Source organism: Armigeres subalbatus, chromosome 3, assembly GCF_024139115.2.
Source record: "Armigeres subalbatus isolate Guangzhou_Male chromosome 3, GZ_Asu_2, whole genome shotgun sequence".
Taxonomy (NCBI): Eukaryota; Metazoa; Arthropoda; class Insecta; order Diptera; family Culicidae; genus Armigeres; species Armigeres subalbatus.
The window spans coordinates 367,410,605-367,431,092 of record NC_085141.1 but is presented as its reverse complement, the minus strand read 5'-3'; the positions used below and the strand labels follow the sequence as shown (position 1 = coordinate 367,431,092).

General features: G+C 38.1%; 1 protein-coding gene and 1 long non-coding RNA gene across 3 annotated transcripts in view; both read right to left on the bottom strand.

Moving 5' to 3' along the window:
• Positions 1-20,488, bottom strand: part of LOC134226360 (beta-1-syntrophin) — a 728,606-nt gene that overhangs the window by 365,796 nt on the left and 342,322 nt on the right. Inside the window, exon 3 of the mRNA XM_062707096.1 lies at positions 15,936-16,585. Within this exon, the coding sequence (XP_062563080.1) occupies positions 15,936-16,144 (209 nt within the window). The 5' untranslated portion in view covers positions 16,145-16,585. The remainder of the gene's footprint in view (positions 1-15,935; positions 16,586-20,488) is intronic.
• Positions 7,946-8,882, bottom strand: LOC134223520 (uncharacterized). 2 transcript variants are annotated; one of them, XR_009982606.1, is made up of 3 exons: positions 8,672-8,882; positions 8,491-8,557; positions 7,946-8,424 (listed from the first exon to the last, which is right to left on the bottom strand). It is a non-coding gene; the product is annotated as an uncharacterized LOC134223520 (long non-coding RNA). The 2 variants fall into 2 exon arrangements; XR_009982607.1 differs by having other exon boundaries at positions 8,491-8,551.

The window sequence follows — 20,488 nt, the reverse complement described above, 5'->3', positions numbered from 1 at the left end:
GCAGAATCCTGTTCCATTGTTTCCTATTTGAAATTGGCCAGATCGAACTATGGGATCGAAAGTTATGGCCAAAATACAAATCCATACGAAAAAATCGCATAAAAAATGTCACTCATTTTTCGGGCACTTATCCTCAACCGATTTGCTCGCAACAAATTGCATTCGACGCAGAATCCTGTCCCATTGTTTCCTATTTGAAATTGGCCAGATCGAACTATGGGATCGAAAGTTATGGCCAAAATACAAATCCATACGAAAAAATCGCGTAAAAAATGTCACTCATTTTTCGGGCACTTATCCTCAACCGATTTGCTCGCAAATCTACTATTTCGAAAGGCTATTATTTCTCTCCGAAAACGAACCATCGGATGCTTCCACACTGATACACTTCCCTCCCTCTTCATACGGGAGTTTGGCAGAAGGACGGTCATGAGATTTATATCATAACAAATATTGCCCTCCGCTCGCTCGATGGGAATGACATTTCCGTTTTCTTTTTGTGTAGTCAGAGCTTCAGTTTAACAAATATCCAAATGTGATATACTTAATATATATAACTGGGTAAAATAAAACAGGGGTATGTACATCAAAAAGATTGGAAAAGGAAAAAAATTGTCGAAATTCTTATTAGCATATTGTAGATCAAGTTGAAAACCGAACCGAGCTCTCGCGTTCTCAAAAGGATCTACAATATCTTTGCTTGAAATAATCCGATTTTCAAGTTTTTCCGGCCTAGAAGTTTTTCTTTTTTACTCTTAGCTACTAGCTCATCTACTTTCAAGCAAACACATTTTACGAAGGTCGAGAAAGGCACCATCACCGCTAGGTGGATTAATCTGGGTTTTTTAAGAACAATTTTGCAGTGAAGTTTAAAAAATGATGAATATGTAATAAAATGTTTAATAAATGTTTGAGTTGTGTTATGAATTGTGCAGCGAAGAACCCAGACGACTGGGTTTGATTGAACCTTGAAATTATTTACGTTTATGACAGCGCACTGTAATTATCTCTCTATATTGAAAAGGGTCCGGTAATTCAATATTATTGTCCTTTGAGCCGAATAATTGGTAAATTTGGTTCGAAGGACCAAATGTTGAGTAGCAGATTTATCTCCTTCGTTTTCAATCAGGGGGACCTTCTTTTACCGACTTCCAATTGTTTGAGGGTGAATCCTAAACTCCACAAAGATTACACACTCGGCTGATCAAACTTAGCTTCAGGATTAGAACACAAGAGCAAAAGTGTTATTCAAGAATTTAAATAGGATATTCAACTTCACTGAATGAATTTGGCTATTTACAACAAGCCTCATGGATCATACACAAGAATTATTTTCAATGTGATTCTTTACTGGACTTAGGCAGTGGTAATCTCGGTCAATGATCGACCACAAAAAAAAACAAGATTGCTTTCATAATAGAAATAGGAGGGAGGGAAGAATATCAGCGTGGGAATTGTTTCTCTTCAACGCTGATACTCTTCCCTTTATCTTCAAACGGAAGTTGACAGAAGTTCGTTCGATTCAAATTGAGGGGCAACAATGAAATTTTCATTTGTTTTAATTTATAAAACATTCTTTATAAATCCAAGGAGTTTTTGTTCATTTTCATTTATAAATAATTATTATTATCTCTCATTGACCTTTCGGAGACCAATAGGACCAATAGGAAAATTCAACTTTCAATAAATATTTGTAACAGTCTTTCCCTCTAAATAGAAACCCATATATCAGGAACTTACAAATTGCTTACTCAACTTGAACTGAATTTGAAACCACACCAATTGAAATTTAAAGCGTGCTAGTAAAAAAATCCGTAGATTTTCGCAGAAATTTTCAAATTTCCGTAGTTTTTATCTACGGATCCGTAGAAAGCATTCAAATCCATAAATTTATGGAAATTTCCGTACATCTGGCATCACTGCTCCCATTTAACGTCAAGATTTTTTACGAAGGCGACCCGATTTAATTGCGTTGAAGATTCTCGATAATATACCAAGGTGGCTCAGCATCAAAATAACAAGGTCATGCGGAGAATCTGCTTGCAGTTGCTCATCAAATTAGAGATCATTTTTTCATGAATCCATGCTGGACTTCTCATACAACTTTCGAAGAGAATCAGGAACGAAATCCTAAAAACAGATAGAAATATGGGAAATTACACTTGAAGTTTATTTGTATGGAAGAGTCTGCTGCGTGCTTTTGAACGAAGTCCCGCTTCTGGAGAATCCTCAGTTAAAATTGCCCAGAGGAAAAAGAACACAGCAGTTATTTGACATTATCCTGGATTGAGGAATTGCGGTCCTGCAACCAAATGTAATGATTCTAAAATTCCACGAGATTTTTTTCTAAGCTACTCCAGATTTTTTAAATTCAAATTTCCACGGTACTTTCTTTTGAATTTTTAAAATCGTCAATATTTTGGAAGAACTTCCTGTCGATATTTTAAAGAACTTTCTTGGAATCTTGGGAGAATATCTCTCAGAAACATGAAAAAAATCGTTGGATTTCAAGAAAAGTTACCATTGGAATTTAGTACAGATTTCACTAAACATTGAAAAATATACTCCATTTATATTAACTGTCGGACATTGGAAAAGTTCCCCAATCACTGTATTAATAAAAAAAACCCAGAATAATCCACCTAGCGTTGACGGTGCCTTTCTCGTGTATTATAAAACAAGAAAACACATCAGAGAGAAGCACATAAGAGAGGTCAAAATTGCAGGTGATAGAGTCAGTTATTTCCATCAATTCACATTTATTTGAGTTTATTTAAATGCATTGCAGCAGTTTTTAACAACCCTTTTTTTTTCGAAATTATAAAGGATTCCGAGTCGAATACAACCTGTTGCAAGCAAATCGGATAAGGCTGAGTACCGAAAAACGTGTCTCACATTTTTTTGTACACACACACATACATACATACATGATACACACATACAGACATCACCTCAATTCGTCGAGCTGAGTCGATTGGTATACAACACTATGGGTCTCAGAGCCTTCTATCAAAAGTTCGGTTTTGGAGTGATCCTATAGCCTTCACGTATACTTAGTATACGCGAAAAGCAAAAACGAATAACGTAGGAATTCAAAGAAAGTTCATAAGAAATTCTTAAAAAAATCTAAAGACATTTTTTGTGGAAATTAAAAAAAAATACAGTACAGGGCGCGGGGAAAGGGGGGTTTGGCCAAAAGCCATTTTACGAAGGCAACTAGGCCGAAAGTTGTTTGGCCGAAAATATTGTGCAATGAGACCAAAACTGTTTGTATGACGCTGATGAACTGGCAGCAAGGCCCACTTCCGACGAGATTCACACGGAAAAATAAAATAAATATGCAGCACTGCACGGTGTTATCTGTCACAAAATCGAGCTTGTTTTGTCGCTGACAACGTCGGTGGCACCAAATTGAAATTCGGAAGTCGATTTCCACACTTCCGAACGCTCTTCCGACAATGTGTTGGTAGCAAATTCAAATTTTGTTCTGACGTTAATGATGTCGGAAGTAAGTTCGGAAGTAAAACGTCGGAAGTCGAAATACAATTTAGTGCTGGCGACACAATATCATTTGGACGACCGAACCATTAGACCGGAATCCATCTGGACGAAAGTCTATTCATCGAGATATGACCGATTAAGTCATTTAGCCGAATAGATCATTTTATATATTTTGCAGAATAGAACATTTAGCCGAATTTGGTCGAATAGTTTATTTCGCGGAAATGGTCGTAATACAGGTAGAGCCATATAACCGAAAATGCTGAACATGTCATATCCCGGGTAGAAACCGTGATATTGATAACAAAACATGATATTAACTTGTTTGAAATAAGAGTAAAAATAACAAGCGAAAATAACAAAAAATTGCACCGAAATATCATACAAATATCAGGTTTTGCTATTAACAAGAACAAACTAATAGCTCAAGATATTGATAAGTTCTTGTTAATGGCAAAACCTGATATTTTTATGATATTTCGGTGCAAATTTTTGTTATTTTCGCTTGTTATTTTTACTCTTATTTCAAACAAGTTCATATCATGTTTTGTTATCAATAACACGTTTTATTGTTGATGAGCTATTATCTTCTACCCGGGATGTAGATGTCGTTTGGTCAAATAGGTAGTTTGGTCGGTTCAACCGAAAGGGTCGTTTGACACAAAAGATCATTTGGTCGAAAATTTCTTTTGGTCAATCGGGTCATATGGCTGGAAATGGTGTTTAGCCGAAAAGGGCATATTTAATGAAAAAGGCTCTAGAAAATACGAATCGAATTCAAATAGAACGTTTGTTATCGATGCAGGTGCCCGAGGGCCTCTATTTTTTATGTGCTCTACTGTATCACAACGAAAAATGTGATAAAATGACGAATAAAATTAATACATTCTGATTCGAAATCCGTCCGCCGTGGACGGGTTTCGAATCATGTGATCATAATCCGTACAGCTTTTTTCTAACTAAATATTAAATTTAAAGCAGATCGATTGGCCGGGCTATCAATGGAAATAGGTTAATACGTATCTTGAGAAGCGATCCCTTTCTGCTGATCTTACTCTATTAATTGCAATTTGCAATTCTAACACAGTCATTTCCTGTACAATTATATCCGGCACGCGAAACGAAACTTTGAGTGGCGGTTTAATTTTCAATAGTGATATTTTAATTTCGTTGCGTATCTCCCATTTCAACGACCACAAAGTTTAGTGTCAAGTATAAGATCTGGATAAAATAGATGGTTTATAAATGTATTCCCTTAAACCCCCTTTAAATTAGTGATATCTCACGAAGTGGACTGAATTCGGTGCTGTACGGATTTCGGTCCCACACGGTATAGCCGAAAATTTTGTATGGCCAAACAGATCATTTGGCTGAAAATATTCGACGTCTCACGTCACAGTCGGCAATGCGAAATGATTAGTGAGAAGTGAGGCCTCTCACAGTGAGAAGTAAGAAGTTAGAATGAGGAGTGAGAAGTGGGAATTGGGACGACCTACTGCTTGTTTCTCACTCATCATTCGAACCTCCCATTTCTCAATCTTCATACTGAGAAGTGAAAAGAGAGAAATGATGAGTGAGAAGTGAAAAATGAGACGTCAAACGGCATTTTTGGCAAATGATCTGTTCGGCAAAACGACATTTTCGATCATATGACCCATTTTCGGCTAAATGGTCCCTTCTGTCAAAAGACCACTTTGGCTAAACGACATTTTCGGCTGAATGACCCGTTTGGCTAAAAAACAATTTTGGCCAAATGAACCTTTCGCCCAAACGACCGTTTCGGCCAAAATAAACTACTATGACTTCATAGATTTACGTGCAACAAATTTTTTTCGACGCCGTAGGTTTTATAGATGATTACCAGCGATGTAGCGTGTGGTTGGCCCTCACCAAGGGCGTTAGCCCACATGGGGGCACATAAATCATGAGTTAAGACATGCGACGAAGAACAATGTTATTAGTTACAAGGCCAATTAATAGCAAACCAGCTACAAAATCTAAAGATCAATGGTAAGAAGACCTACCTACCTACAGGTATTTCGCAAATTTATGAAAAATGGGGGTGTTTTAGAAGGAAGTAATGATAAGGAATGAGGTAAGATGTGAAAACATTATCTCCTGCACTTAGGTTGCACGGATTAGTAGTTTTATAGTAATGAAATTTCGATTTTACTGCCACTGAATCAATCTTGCATTGAACATTTTGACTGGTACCTTATTGAAGGTGATTTACAACACAATTTATAAATTGGAATACCTGCTGATTCCGGAACATTTTTTAAAATCTATCAAACTTTATACAGTAAGGGAAGATGAGGAGACTTGATGCTACCCTTTATTACCGAAAAGTAAAGTAGTTTTGTTATAGCGTATTTTTTTATAATAGACTCTAGACAAATAATCGTCTCATAAAGACGAGTTATTTTTTGAATTGCCAACCTTATTTATTCTGCAGGACGGTTTGTGTGTTTCTATGCTCCTAAAGATTTTTTCTTGGTGGCCACGCAAAATTTGAACAAGTTTCCCCAAATGCTATCATTTTTTCACAGCACATAAATATTATTATTTATTAGAAATGATCTGTATCGATAGAAATACCAACATTCCATCACAATTTTAGGTTTTTTGGATTATAAGTTGTTGCCCTAATATGGAAAGACTTGATCTTTCATTAGTCTCCCATACAAAAGTTCAAAATTAATGAAAAATATACATTTTTTCTCAAGCGGCAATTTTTTTTGTAGATTTGACATTGAGGGTTTGCTCGAAAAATGCATGCGCTGTCGAAATACACAGCAAAAGTCGTTCATGTATACGCACAGCAAGTCGGAAAATCAGTGTATTTAGAAGTTCAGAGAGCACCATTATATTTATATTAAATCAAGTTCTTGGAGAGGGAACAATTCCTTCCGAATATTTTCAAATTCGACTTTTGACAGCACTCCAAAAAAATCGATTGTGTATCACTAACAACAACAATTTACAGACTGTCACACATCCGTAAAGTTAAATTATATATTTCTTGGAGAGTCTGGGCGGAAACCACCTTTTACTCTGTCATTGAGGATATTGAGAAGAGTTTCAAAAATTCTTCCGTTGCTTGTCTGTGCATTTTTTTTAAATACTTTAATTTTACAAAGTTTTTCTATGCGGAATACGTGGAACTTATTCCCCTCGTAAAACTGACCTCATTGTAGGCTAGGTGTACCAGTTGTGGCTATAGCACCAGTTGTCACACTAGTGCTTTATATGTCAAAGACCAATAATATCACCGCAAACGAAGTTCATATCGATAAAGCATATTCATATGACACGATAACACCTTTAATTTCCTCCAAAACAAGCAAAGCATACTTGTAAAAATTGATTTTGCTTAATTTTTAACGTCCTTTGCACCAGTTGTCGCACTAGTGGTCCCAATTTGGCCAGTCCCATAAGAAAACAATGGAATTTGCCAAATAAGGAACCAAAATTAAGAATAGTGCCACAACTGGTACATGTGTTCCTATTATGGATTAATCAATTTCGAGAATAATAACAAATTTTATTGTGGTTTTCACAGCTGTCCTAAGGTGCAGGAAGTAAAACCTTTCGCTTGATATATAAAGTCCACCCACATGCCTTTTACTTATTTAAAAAAAAATTGTTGTTCTTATGTATGGCGACAATTGGTACACCGACCCTATTTGATTCTAGCGCGGTTATATTTTAAAATGCCGCTAAAACATACGATATTGGAAGACAGTTTTGTAATCCGTGATTTTGTTTTACCTTCAGTCATTATCAAAGTAGGGGAAAAGACGGCTTTGACAGGTTTTGTTCTATTATTGTCAGGGGGTTTTTGTTAACCAAATTTAATGAAATTTGTCCACAATACTCTTTGATATGCAAAGAATGTTTAGGCCAAATTTGAGCATAATCAGTAATAAAAAACCCCCATGACAATCAAATATGGATTGTATATTTTGTGTATGCAGGGTACCTGTCGCAGATGGATGGAAATGTGTGTATTTTGGCAATGCAATAATCAACAGATCAGGTGTATTTAACTCACGTACTTTACTATCTATCTACTGTAACCGTTTAATCTTTCCTGCCGTAAGAAAGCCGCTAACGCAATGGTTTATGCGCCACTCTCGTTTCCGAGAGACCACTGGTCATGTGTTTAATCTCGTTGCCCGACTAGTCTGAAGTATGAGTGCTAATCTCTAGGGATTTTCAACGGTTGTTATGAGCTAACGTAAATAGATGGTCGCAACTACATAGAAGTGAACCTAGGCAAACTCGCAGAATGACCGCAGTGATCGCAACGTATACGTACTTGAGTCAAGGTGAACGTAAAGCGAAGTGAACTGACAGCAAGAAGTTCCTGGGCGGACACAATAACCGCAGGGCTCTTGGAGTATGAAATAAAAGTAATGAACGGTAAGTTATGTTGAATTCATTCTTGCTTATATTGATTCATTTTTCCGTGATAGTGTGAAGTGTAGGGAAAGGGTGTGCGTGTGTGTTTAACCATGGCCATGGAACGGACATACCTGCGCAGGGGTTTTCAATTCGATCGTTGCGGTTCGTCAACCGGGACGCACCGTTTCCGTGCGATGAATTGGCAGCACAACAACTAGCGTACTAGATGTCGATAGGTCCTGACGTCTTATAACCGTTGCGTCACCGGGGATCCTCGCTACAAAGGTAGGCCGAAATAAAGTTGCGGGGGAGGGCGTCGGTCTTCTCGGTACTCTACCCGATCATCCGCGAGCGGACGCAGGCAGGCCGGTCTTCCTCTGTCCCCGTTTGTCTACCAGTCACTGGCGGGCCGTGGCGAGGTCCTCTTCGGTATGGTACCACGTGCGCCTTAAATGCGCCAAGATGGCGGAATGCGATGGCTAGCTTGTAGCTCGTACAAACGGCGTCCGCTGGACGCTGGGGTCCAACAAAAGATAGTGTTAGAATAATATATTTAAGAAATGAATTCATGCACCGTATTACCTTTGTAATTGAAATTACAGCTCACTAGAGCAGAGTTTTCGCCCTTAGTGATGGGTAACACCTGATTCTAATGAAAATAAAAAAAAACTTTAGCAATCACTTTCACTTCAATTTACTTTTTGACTACAATTATTTAAGAACTTTTAGGCTAAGATATATTTTAAATGTCAAATATGTTCACCTTGAATTATAACTTTATAAAAACTGAGATCACCGGACTAACTTCTACTCTACGACCGACTTAGATTGGAAATGACGACAATTTCAGAAGTCTTTAAATCCTTCGTCATCGTTTTGGCGGTTACTAATATATTTTTACCAGTTTTAGACGACTTCCACAGTTGACTTCTATTATGCATTTTGTTGGCCATCTATCAATAATCCGTGAATTATTTTAGTGCATCTAGCTTAATTACAAATGGTTCTTAAAACAATTATATATATTTTATTATTATTATATTTTACTTTGAAATATGAAATAGTGCGGAAAGTAGCAGACCGTTACACTACTTACTATAAAAAAAAATTCTATATGTTCAACGCAATTTGTTGAGGGTTTGTGGAAAACAAGATAAGTTAACACATGTTCTACAATATCGAAACATTTTTTTTTCTTCTTCAATGGGTCTACATTTCAGCTGCAACTTGACCTGTTTTCAACTAAGTGTTCCCTATAAGCATTTAAAGGAACAGTTATAAGCGAAACTTTTCTATGCCTGCCATTGAATAAATGTTTATTGTGTATATTATGTAAGCAAACACAATGAATATACCATGACCAGGACGTCGAAAATGTTTCCCTCACGAATACTGCCGCTAACCGCAAGTCGAGCACATCTGTATATAGGCCTCCATATACAGATGTGCTCGACTTGCGGTTAGCGGCAGAATATGTTAAAGTTAGTTTGTTTCACGTTTCGGATTATTTTCAACAATAAAACATAACACGCTTGCTTTTCACATATTAAAGGGCCACGCAGAATGGGTACTTTTGTGAACGTTTTGACTGTTTTTTCTGTTTTGACGCACGCAAATGCAAATGCTTTTTTTACTATGCCGCATAATCGTAAGAGCACCTCCACGGGAGTCCCCATCTGGGTCTCTATCGCTATTTCCGGGCCCTATATAGCGACCCACTTCTACACCGGTAGTATCTAAACGGGAATGTAAAATGAGAACGCAACTCAAAACCAGCCGTGAGTTTCCAAATTTAGCGCCCCATACTGGGTTGCTAAATTTCTATACAGAGGGTTGCTATTCTGTGAAACGTCACTTTAGTATTGATAAAATTTGCAGAAAATCTGTTTTTCTTTTTCATAAGAATTTCGGCAAATATAATCAAATAAGAAGGGAAATAGAAGAAACTACAGTAATAGATTAGCTCGATACACACCGGCGCTCGCTAGACCCCACAATATTGATGGATTTTCTGAGAAAGAAAATCCTACTGTTTTTTGCAAGTTATTCAAGGAGGAGGTCACAGAAAAGAACTCAGAAAGATCTTTTAGTAACTGTTTAGTATGTTCTTCAAGGAGTTCCTCCAGAAAATCTCACGCAAGTTTCGCTTTTCTGTCGTTCATCATATGGGAACTGTTCCGATCTCGATCTCTTCGAACATATATTGATCTCATCGCGAAAGAAAGGAATACGGCACCGTGGCTTCTATTTGTAAACAAATATATCAAACACCTTACCATTTCTTTGTTTTCGATTGGATAAACATCGGAGCCATGAGATGAAATCTACGAGCAGTTCCCCTATATGATTTGCTTTGGAAATTCAACTAGGATCATTGAGTTCCTTTAAGAATCTTTAGCAGTTCCCCCAGAATAGTTTTAGGATTTCTTCCAGAATCTTTTGAATTCTTTTGGATTGGAATTGCCCTATAATCTATTTTGTGGTTTCACTTTGCAAGATAATACGCCGGATTATTTCGGAAGTTGTTTCGAGGTAAATTTCCAGGAGGAAGGAAATCCAGAAGGGATGACTGTAAAAAAAATAAAAAAAGCTTGTTATATAATATTTAAGTACTATGAGGTGTGCAGTTAGCTTTGCGAGCAAAAGCGTATTATTAATCCCAGTTGCCCTCCGGAGATGGCGAGTTCTATTCCCTATTCGATCAAGGATGTTTTTGAGTGGGCATAATGTATCCATTGTGCTTGTTACCCAAAATTCATACTCATGCAAATAATAAAATACTAAGTTGAGCAGGTAGCCCAGTTCCAGTTGAAATGTAGAGCCATTAAAAAATAAGATGACTACTTTTAGCAACGCCCGGTGAGAACTCAATATGTTTATGCAGTCGCTATACCTAAAATAGAAACCACCGGTGGGAACATGGGGCGCTATCCTATAATAGGTCTCGGGAAGGAGCGCTATTATGAGAATAGCGATGAGGACTCCTGTGGAGGTCCTCTAAGGCATCTCGCTCTGCCCAAAACCTATTCTCACAGCCTCAGTTCTCAACCTAAGCACACAGTCTGAGCACACAGCATGCTGCATGAGCACACAGCTTGAACACACAGCCCAAGTTTTGAACTTGAGCTCGAGCCTGAGCTGAGCCGCACCGCGTTTATTTTTTTTCACACTCATGTTCAATGCTGATGGTGAACACGAGCTTGGAGGAGAACGCGAGCTCGGGATGAACAATTGAACATGCACTGGCAAAAACTGCACTCAGCGCCACTCATGTTTTCGTGAAGACTGGCCTCGTCATATGCGAATGCAAAAATGGTAACTTGGGTTCTGGAGCTGGAGCACGATGGAAAACGTGACCCATCAAATTCAAAATTTCTTTCACTCCTTTTCGTACTTACATTGCCAGAATTGTTCTGAAAAAAAAAAACGGGTTTCGATTTATTTTGATAACAAAATTCCAAACAAATTTCTCGTTTTTCCTGAAATGATGTTCGAAGGAAATCCTGGAGGAAGTTCTGAAGGAATACCCGAAGAAAATTCGTAGAGTTTTGAGGATTTTTTGGATTTATCCCCGTAGTAATCTCTGAATGATTTTCTGACGGAATCCCTGGAGAAAATTCTGAAGGAATTCTTGGAGGAATGTCCAACAAAATTCTTTAAGAAATTTGAGAATGTCGGCAATTTCTTTATGAGTTCTCTTGGAAATTGCTCTAGAAATTCTTACGGAGATAATTCCGAAGGAAATACTAGATGAATATCCAAGGCAGAGTAGGGACACTTACGCGAAGCCCGTGGGATAAAGAGAATCTCCTTCCAACAGTGTAATCCAACAGACTAATAAATAGATTCGCAATCCTTTTTAAGCTTTTCGAGGGGTGGCTTCTTTGGAGAAAGGCGCATCAAATCCATTGCAACTGTGGGGAAGTGTACTCATCTACATGGGTAGAATTTTTTACTTCCAATTCCAAAAAGAATTTTTGAGGGAATTCCTGAAGGGAATTGTCAAAATCAATCTTAGAAGAATTTTTATAAGAATTTCCAGAAGAATTCCATAAGATATTTCCTAAGGTCCTAAGAAGTTCCGAAGCAATTCCTGAGGGAAATTTCAACGGAATGCTGGTTTCATTTGTGGACGTTTTCTGAAAATTCCCGTTGGAATTCCTAAGAAAATTTTTGAAGGTATACTTGAATGAATTTCTTGATGCCTTACCGAATTAATAAAAAAAGTTTGAATATATTTTCTAGGGAATTATTTAAGGTATTTACGATAAAATCTGTAGAAAGGAACTCCTGCAGTAAATTCCCAAGGAATTCTTGAGAACATCCGAATATCCGCAATCTCGATATTTTGGGAGTTTTTCTTGGCATGTAGTCTTGATTCTAGAGTCAAAACTGAGTTTGTTTCATTACTGTCCAGATTTTCAAAGAAACTCTTGAAGAAATATAAGAATTTCTATTGAAATTACAATAACTATCAGTTTGGAACATGCACTAAAAATCCTTCATTTAAAATTCTGTCCGAAAATCTTTTCAGGTTCTCTTTTGGTTATTCCTTCAAGAATAGAGTCGGAAATTCCTTAAGGAATTTCTTCGAAAATCTCTTTAGAAAAGCCACAGGAATTTATTTGGACATTCATCAAGGGATTCCTTCAGAAAACCTTCCGGAAAGGCCTGTTATTTTTTTTTTTTTCAGAAACTCCTTTGGAACTTCCTCCAGGAAGACCTTAGAAAATTCTTTCAGTAAACTATACAAAATTTCTGCAGGAAAAACTCCGGAAAGAATTATAATATGGAGGAACTTTTAAAGGATTTTTCAAAAAAACTCATAGAGGGAATTTGAGTGTTAAACTTAATTTCAATTAAAAAAAGACACGTAAACAGAGATTTAAAAAAATTAAGAAATTTACAAACGAAATTTTCGAAGGTTTTTCAAAAGAATTTCTTAGAGGAATTAAAAAAAAAACTTAGAGATCAACAGAAATTTCTGGAAGAGTTACTCAAGGAGTTTCCGGAGGAATGTCCGAAAGAATTCCTATAGAAAATTTGGAAAGAATGCCTGGAGAAAGTTCTAAATAAATTCCAGAGGGAAATTTCGAAAGAACAGCAAAAATATCTTCCTAGAGTTTCAAAAGAAATTGTTGAGGAATTACTGGAAGAATTTTTATTAGAAATTCCAAAAACAAATTCCTGAACGAATTTCTAAAAAAAAAATCCTAAATCAAATTCCAAAGGTTTTCTCCGAAAGGTATTTCCGAATGTATTTCTAAAACAGTCAATGTCCGTATATATTCCTATAGAAGTTCTTGCAATATTTTCCATGGAAATTTTCTAAGGAATTCTTAAAAGAATTTTAAAGGAACTCTTAAATAAAATTTTCGAATAAATTTTCTAAAGAAATTCCCCAAAGACTTTGTAAAGGAATTTCCGAAGCAATCCCTAAAGTAATTTCTAAGGAAATCCATGAAGGAACTTTTGAAGAAGTTTCGGAACGAATTTCCGAAGAAATACCCAAATAAATTTTCAAGAGAATTCTTAGAGGAAGTTCTGAAGGAATTCATTAGGGAAATTCTTAATTAATTCATAGAATTCCTTTTTTGAATTTTCTGAGGAATATCTCGAAAAATTACCAAATGAATTTTCTGGATTTATATCCAAATTACTTTACAATGAACTTGTGTGCTGTGATGCGGCAATGTCCAAGTGGAGGATGTGATGTACACTTTTGCTGTGAAGATACAAGCTACGCCTATTAGGATGTTCACCCCATCAGTCTGACTGTAGCTAGTAATAAAAATTTATAAAAAGCATCATATTTTCATTCATAAAGTAGTTTTCACTGATTCGCACGGGAAGAGAATGTTCATTTCCACAGATTTTCGCCGAGAAATCATTTTTCGGGAAAGAAAAACAGGTTCTATGAGTGATAACGATGTTTTGCTTACTTCCAGAGTCACAAAAAGTTGATTGGCTCGCAGGGCTACTCATAGTTTTGAGAAGTGTTACTTTTAAAAAATATTAAGTAACATTTCCGTGGGAAAAAAGGGAAGGAAATGCAATTTAACTTAGTCACTGAGTAGATGGAAGTTAGCGTGCACGATTTTCATTTCTCTACCGAGATCGTTCTGGGGTAAGTGAGAGATGTTTTCCGCTACAAATTACGCATAAAAAAGATTCTCCTTCGACTTGATTTCGTCTCATCGAAATTGCAACTGAAACTGAAAGTCACTATTTGGTCTTTTTTTCTGTAACTGAAAGTCACTTTTTGTCACTTTTTCGTCAGCTTTGGACACTAAAGTCAATATTTTGAGCGGCATTGATCGCTTCCAGTCTGATCGCTTCTGGGGGATAAATATTGTCTTTTTTATGTCCACGGGAAATTCGTTCGAATTTCCATACACATTTCTCCTTAATTAACACGAGGATTTTTTCCAAGTTTAAACGTTTTTTTTTTAAATTGCATGGGAATTTCCAGCGAATTTGGAAGAAATTACCTGTAGATATTTTGAACTTTAAAAAAATAAAGAAATTTATAAATATCCATGGAATTTTTTTCGAATTTCTAATTTCACTGCTACGTGATTGATCAAAAGAATTTAGATTGCACAGGGGAAAACGTCTCTGGACTTGTCACAAGTTCATGCCGAATTTCATTGGAACATTGTTTTTCCGAATTTTTCAACATTCTACGGTAAATTCTTCCGAATTCCGACGTGAAATTCTGACGAATTTTCCCTGGGAGCTCTCTTCAACTCTTAACGATAAATCTTCCGAATATCCAAAAAAATTCTTTTTATTTTCTATGGGAGATTCTTCTGAATTTCTCAGAAATAGTTAATACGACCTATCGTTTCTAGAAGCGAAGAAGTACACCATGATTTATGTTGAAACTTGACAAAATTGAAACTCTTCTTTCCAACACTGATTCATTTTAAAGGGTAATCATTTTTCACTCCAGTAAGTCCTGCTCTCGGGTACCAGTCTCAACAAAAAACTACGGAAAAGAAAGTTCCCGAAATTAAAACACAATGACTCGAAGGGTTTCAGTCCTAAATACTAAACAAATAAACAAACAAAAAAACTTTATGAGGTTGATCTCGGCTTGGAAATTCTCCCGTTTGGCGATGAAAAATGAGCCTTTGGGCGGCACGCGAATAAGCGATCCTGCGCGATTTAGTAGGTTGGAACTTTTTCCCCATCCCAACCATCATCGCTCATTTCGGTTTAAAGCTTTCCGCGATATTCCGCGAGGTTTTTCGCATTCACTCACGACGGACGGGGTCTTGTTAAACGGACGAGGAAGACACGTGTCGGCAGGTCCCTCCAGTCGGTGGACGGGTATAGAAATTAAGGCGTAGCAGAAGTTTCAGGCTTAATGTGCAGTTATGCTCACACCACGAGCCTGCGAAGATGTTCCCCGGCTTCTGCTGTTGCTGGTTCGCTTCTCAAAAACGAAGGAAAAGAAAGTTGTGCACGTTTTGAATAATTGATTAGACTTGCTTGGCTTGTTCCGCCCTCTGGCGGCATCGAGAGGATACCACCGGAACGGAAACGACCAGAATGGAGGCAAGTAATAAGATTGTTTTGGAATTTCCTGGAACGGTGGTGTTGGAAAGCGATTTGGAGAAGTTTGGCTGAGTGCTGTTATACTAATCCGTTTTGGGGTGAGGTAGAGGGAGATTAATTTGTACGAAATTTTGAAAATATCTCCAGAGGTTTTGAAATAACAAGGCGGAAAATGCTTCCACTGTGTTGAGATCCACTAACGATACTCCACGAGCTCTCAATTTAAATGAACTAGAAACAAGATTTTTTTAAATTTGAATGTTAAAGAATTATAAAAAATTCAGCACAATGGAATGAGGTTTAAAATGATTTATGAAATGGAATTTTTTCATACAATCCGCGTTTAAAGCGACATTGGAAAAACCATACAAAATCCAAAAACTAAAATCAAAATCGCCCGAGTAGCATCTTCTAGGAATGAAATGAGGAAGGGTGAGTCTATCCCACCAAATGGTGCCACTTACCCGAGCGTCCCGTTCAGCGTCGTACTGTGATCGACCGGTTCGCATGTTTCGTCCAGGCTGACCGAAATGTAGTCCGTTTCCAACGTGACCGATACCCGGTACCATGCCCCACGGACCCGTGTCTCCAGGATTCCACTTCGGACGCCGGCCGCCACAATCGACGTCGAGCCCGCCGGACTGGTCCGGTTCATGCTGGCCGATTCCACCATGGCTGTTGTCGAAGTGATTCGTACTCGGGTTTACTAACTGAATCGATGGATGGAAGAATAGTCGTGTTTCGTGCCAGTAATGCTTTCTAATCCCACGAGATCGTTGTCAGCTGGAACTCGTTTGCGAAGTTTACTTTCTTCTCGGTTGGATTAATTTACAGAAACTAAATCACACACATACACACGCGATTTCCCCACTCACAGCTAACGGAAGACAAACGCGATAACTCGACGTAATTGAATTTCACTGATAGAAGTTTACTGCCGTCGCAACCGTAGCCGCCCAAGTGGTTGTCGTCGCAGAACTCGTTGCCATTGTTCCGAGTGCCACTTTCGCCGCCATCACAGCAGCGGTTCGGATGTAGGAAGGACACTGCTTCTATAAACGCACCAATCTGGTTGCATTAGCGAAAATCCATCCCTATCTTCTAAATGAGCGACCTGAAAAATGGAAAAAGATAAAGCATTCATTTAGTTCATCTGGTGGGAGAATTGGTTATAGATTTTATCAAATCATCTGCGAATCGAATTAAATGGGTGTATTCTGCAATGGAGACAAGCTCTGTCTTGGAGCATCATAAAACTTTATTGCCGTATACGTTAATTGTTGCCCTATAGGGGCATGTAATCCACGAAGATAATCAAATTCAAACAGACAAATTGCCGTAACCAGGACTTTAAATTTGTACCAATCTCCAACTTACCCACTGCGCCGATGTTCTAATTACTGTGACTAATAACAACACAGAAAAAAATAATGAAAACTAATAAGCGCGTAAAAAATAAAGACGTGGAAAATTACACTATTCTGGGCGTACATGGATCATTTTCAACAAGTTCGCCCTAAATGTATGCAATTTCTGTAGCATTATGTCAATTTCTACTGCATGAACCATATCAAAAGTGGCATAATGCTATAGAAATTGCATACATTCAGGCGAAATTATCGTTGAAATTTACGCTCTTTTTAGCATTCCTTTTATGTGCATTACTTTCGTGTAAATTTCAACAACTTTTTCTATCTGTGAAGTCTCAACAATTGAATGGATGATAAATCTTAGAACTATTTCCCCCCTGACTTTTATCAAATGAAAGGTAGAGAGCTTCATCTCTGAGAAACAGCTGTAAAACTGCACAATTATTTATAAAGCTTTATTAGTTTGTGCATTTGTTTTCCGATTCAACTTTATTGAAACAATAAATGCCCCAAACAGCAGCTTTCATCGTCGTCCAATAATGGAATCATATAGCAGGAGCTCAATTTTCAACGAAAGCAGCTTTGATTTATGGGAATGCATTATTTCTCATTTCAGCACGAGTCTTGGAACAGGTAGGGAGTTTTGAGAAAATGACGGTGATTTGTGAACCATATCAATGATGGTAGAAGGTGTACAGAGGGAAAGGGAAGATCCATTAATTACGTAACGCAAAAATTGGCCATTTTCAACCCCCCTCCCTCCTATGTCACACTTTTTGTATGAATTGCCTAAAATTGTTGAATGGATTGTCACACCTCGTTCAACCCTTCCCCCTCCCCCCTTTAAGCGTTACATAATTTATGGATGGCACAATGCGTGGGGGCTTCAAACTGTTTCAATGGTCGTTTCCATCGGTTCGCTTGAATTTGTCGATGTTGAAATATTTAATGGAAACAGGTCCATTAATCTAATCATATTCTCAAATTTAATTTATTCAATAAAAAAAAGCATGGCATGTTTTTTACCCATAGGAGATTTATATTACAATTTAATTGCTTGTATTTACCCTATTTTCGTTTCGTCTGAAGATAAATTCGTTTGTGTATGACAAAGGAAGATGAAAACAGTCTCCATAGGAATGTTACGCTGCAATAATAAACGGCAGCGGTGATAACGCAGACGAAGTTGACAGGAATTTCACTGTTCAACTTGGTGCATTCCTTTGATATTTCACATTGTTATGTAAGCGTGGGTAAATGCCAGTAACGAAAAGAACACCAAATGCTATGGAAGTACTTCACAATATAAGAATGTTTTACATATCTCAAATTACCGTCATCCAATCATTGACGAAAAAGACAGCCACGTGCTCGTACCACCCCCCAGTAATAAAACCACCCATAGAGGAGAAAACACAGTCTCCAGCTGGATGGGGGAAGTATTTTTGTTTCAAAACTACATCATCAATAGCGAAGACAATTATATCCGGTGGATGCTTCATTTGGTTGTATTTCGCTTTAGTTTTCAAAAAAACTTCCTCTTGCAATTTTTTTTTTCCATTTCTTGCAAGAGGAGAAATTGATGATTTACTCTCACGCTCTCTCTATATATAACTACTCGGATCAACTCTCTCATAGAATAGTGGTCCTGAAAAGAACCGATTAATTCCCAGTAATGCGCCCTTCGGATCAAAAACAGCAAAAAAACAGACAGAATAAACAGAATAAATTCATTTAAGAACGACACATCACTAAAACCCATCCGCTGAACTTGGTGTCACAAATCATCATCACACAAATTACTATAATGTCCGCATATCATATCAGAAAAGTGCCGTTATGGTGAACCTTTCGTCGTTGTTCGTGTTCAGCTGAAGTTGGTGTAGGGGAAGGGGGGCAATATGCCCTAGCTCAGCAAACACTGCTTTATTGTCTTATTTGTAACGCTATTCAAAACAAAAATTGTCAAAAATCTCATTTATATTGATAATATTCACTTTTCAAAAAAATGGTGATATTCTGTTGCCGGAAAACTCATGAGGCAAAACGCCTTTTAGCTGGCAGCTCCTAGGGAACAAAGCACCACGCGTCGGCGAATCAGCATTCTGGTATGGATAGTGCATGGAGACGCAAGTACATTGTATGTTAGTGCCTCTAGGGCGTTTTGCCTTGCCAAAATGTTAGATGTTTCTTCCAAATGTGGAAATTTTCGGTTTTTCCGACTTTCCCATAGACTATTTTGAAACTTTTTTCGCCTAACTTACATAATTTTAGATCAAGTTTTGTTACGGCCATCTTAATGACGGTAAATATGAGGGAAACCACAGGCGTTTTGCCTCGGGGATGGGGGGGAAGGGGGCTTCTTCCCCTACTAGAGGATGGCTTCGATTCCCTCAGACGACCAGCTTGTTCGACAGCAGTTGGCGGACGCATGTATAAAGCTTGCACTGGTCATCGTTGAGCTTGTCTTGTAGTGCAACGGTTCTCAACCTGGGGTACATGTACCTCTAGGGGTACCTTCGCTGGCCCTAGGGGGTACTTCGGACAAAAATGCGTTATGGTGAACGAATTACAATTCAAATCAAAACTCATAGAAAAAGTTTTGATAATTGTGTATTTTTTATTTAAAAAAAATATTTTGAACATAATATGCAATGCGATCAATAAATCCATGCCAATTGAATCCTGCCTTCCACAACCAGCACAATATGTAAAGGGCTGCGGAACAAAAGATCAAACGAACAAAACTTCGAATGAACAAATTTTAAAAATCTTTAATGCAATCAAGGATCTAATGGTTCAGAATCCTTCTTTTGAGAGGCATGAAGGATTTTTTTCACTATAGCTCAGTTGCTTCGTTGCAAGAGGATTAGAAGCATCCTTCTACGCTTCTCGGAAGCCTTCTTCCAAGCAGCTAGAAAATCTCCTTTCAAGAGGCTCCTTTTAGAAGGCTCGGAAGCCTCCTTTCCAGAGGCTCGGAAGCCTCCTTTCAAGAGGCTCGGAAGCCTCCTTTCAAGAGGTTCGGAAGCCTCCTTTCAAGAGGCTCGGAAGCCTCCTTTCAAGAGGCTCGGAAGCCTCCTTTCAAGAGGCTCGGAAGCCTCCTTTCAAGAGGCCTCAGAAGCCTCCTTTCAAGAGGCTCAGAAGCCTCCTTTCAAGAGGCTCAGAAGCCTCCTTTCAAGAGGCTCAGAAGCCTCCTTTCAAGAGGCTCAGAAGCCTCCTTTCAAGAGGCTCAGAAGCCTCCTTTCAAGAGGCTCAGAAGCCTCCTTTCAAGAGCGTCAGAAGCCCCATTTCAAGAGGCTCAAAAGCCTCCTTTCAAGAGGCACAGAAGCCTCCTTTCAAGAGGCTCAGAAGCCTCCTTTCAAGAGGCTCAGAAGCCTCCTTTCAAGAGGCTCAGAAGCCTCCTTTCAAGAGGCTCAGAAGCCTCCTTTCAAGAGGCTCAGAAGCCTCCTTTCAAGAGGCTCAGAAGCCTCCTTTCAAGAGGCTCAGAGCCTCCTTTCAAGAGGCTCAGAGCCTCCTTTCAAGAGGCTCAGAAGCCTCCTTTCAAGAGGCTCAGAAGCCTCCTTTCAAGAGGCTCAGAAGCCTCCTTTCAAGAGGCTCAGAAGCCTCCTTTCAAGAGCTCAGAAGCCTCCTTTCAAGAGGCTCAGGAA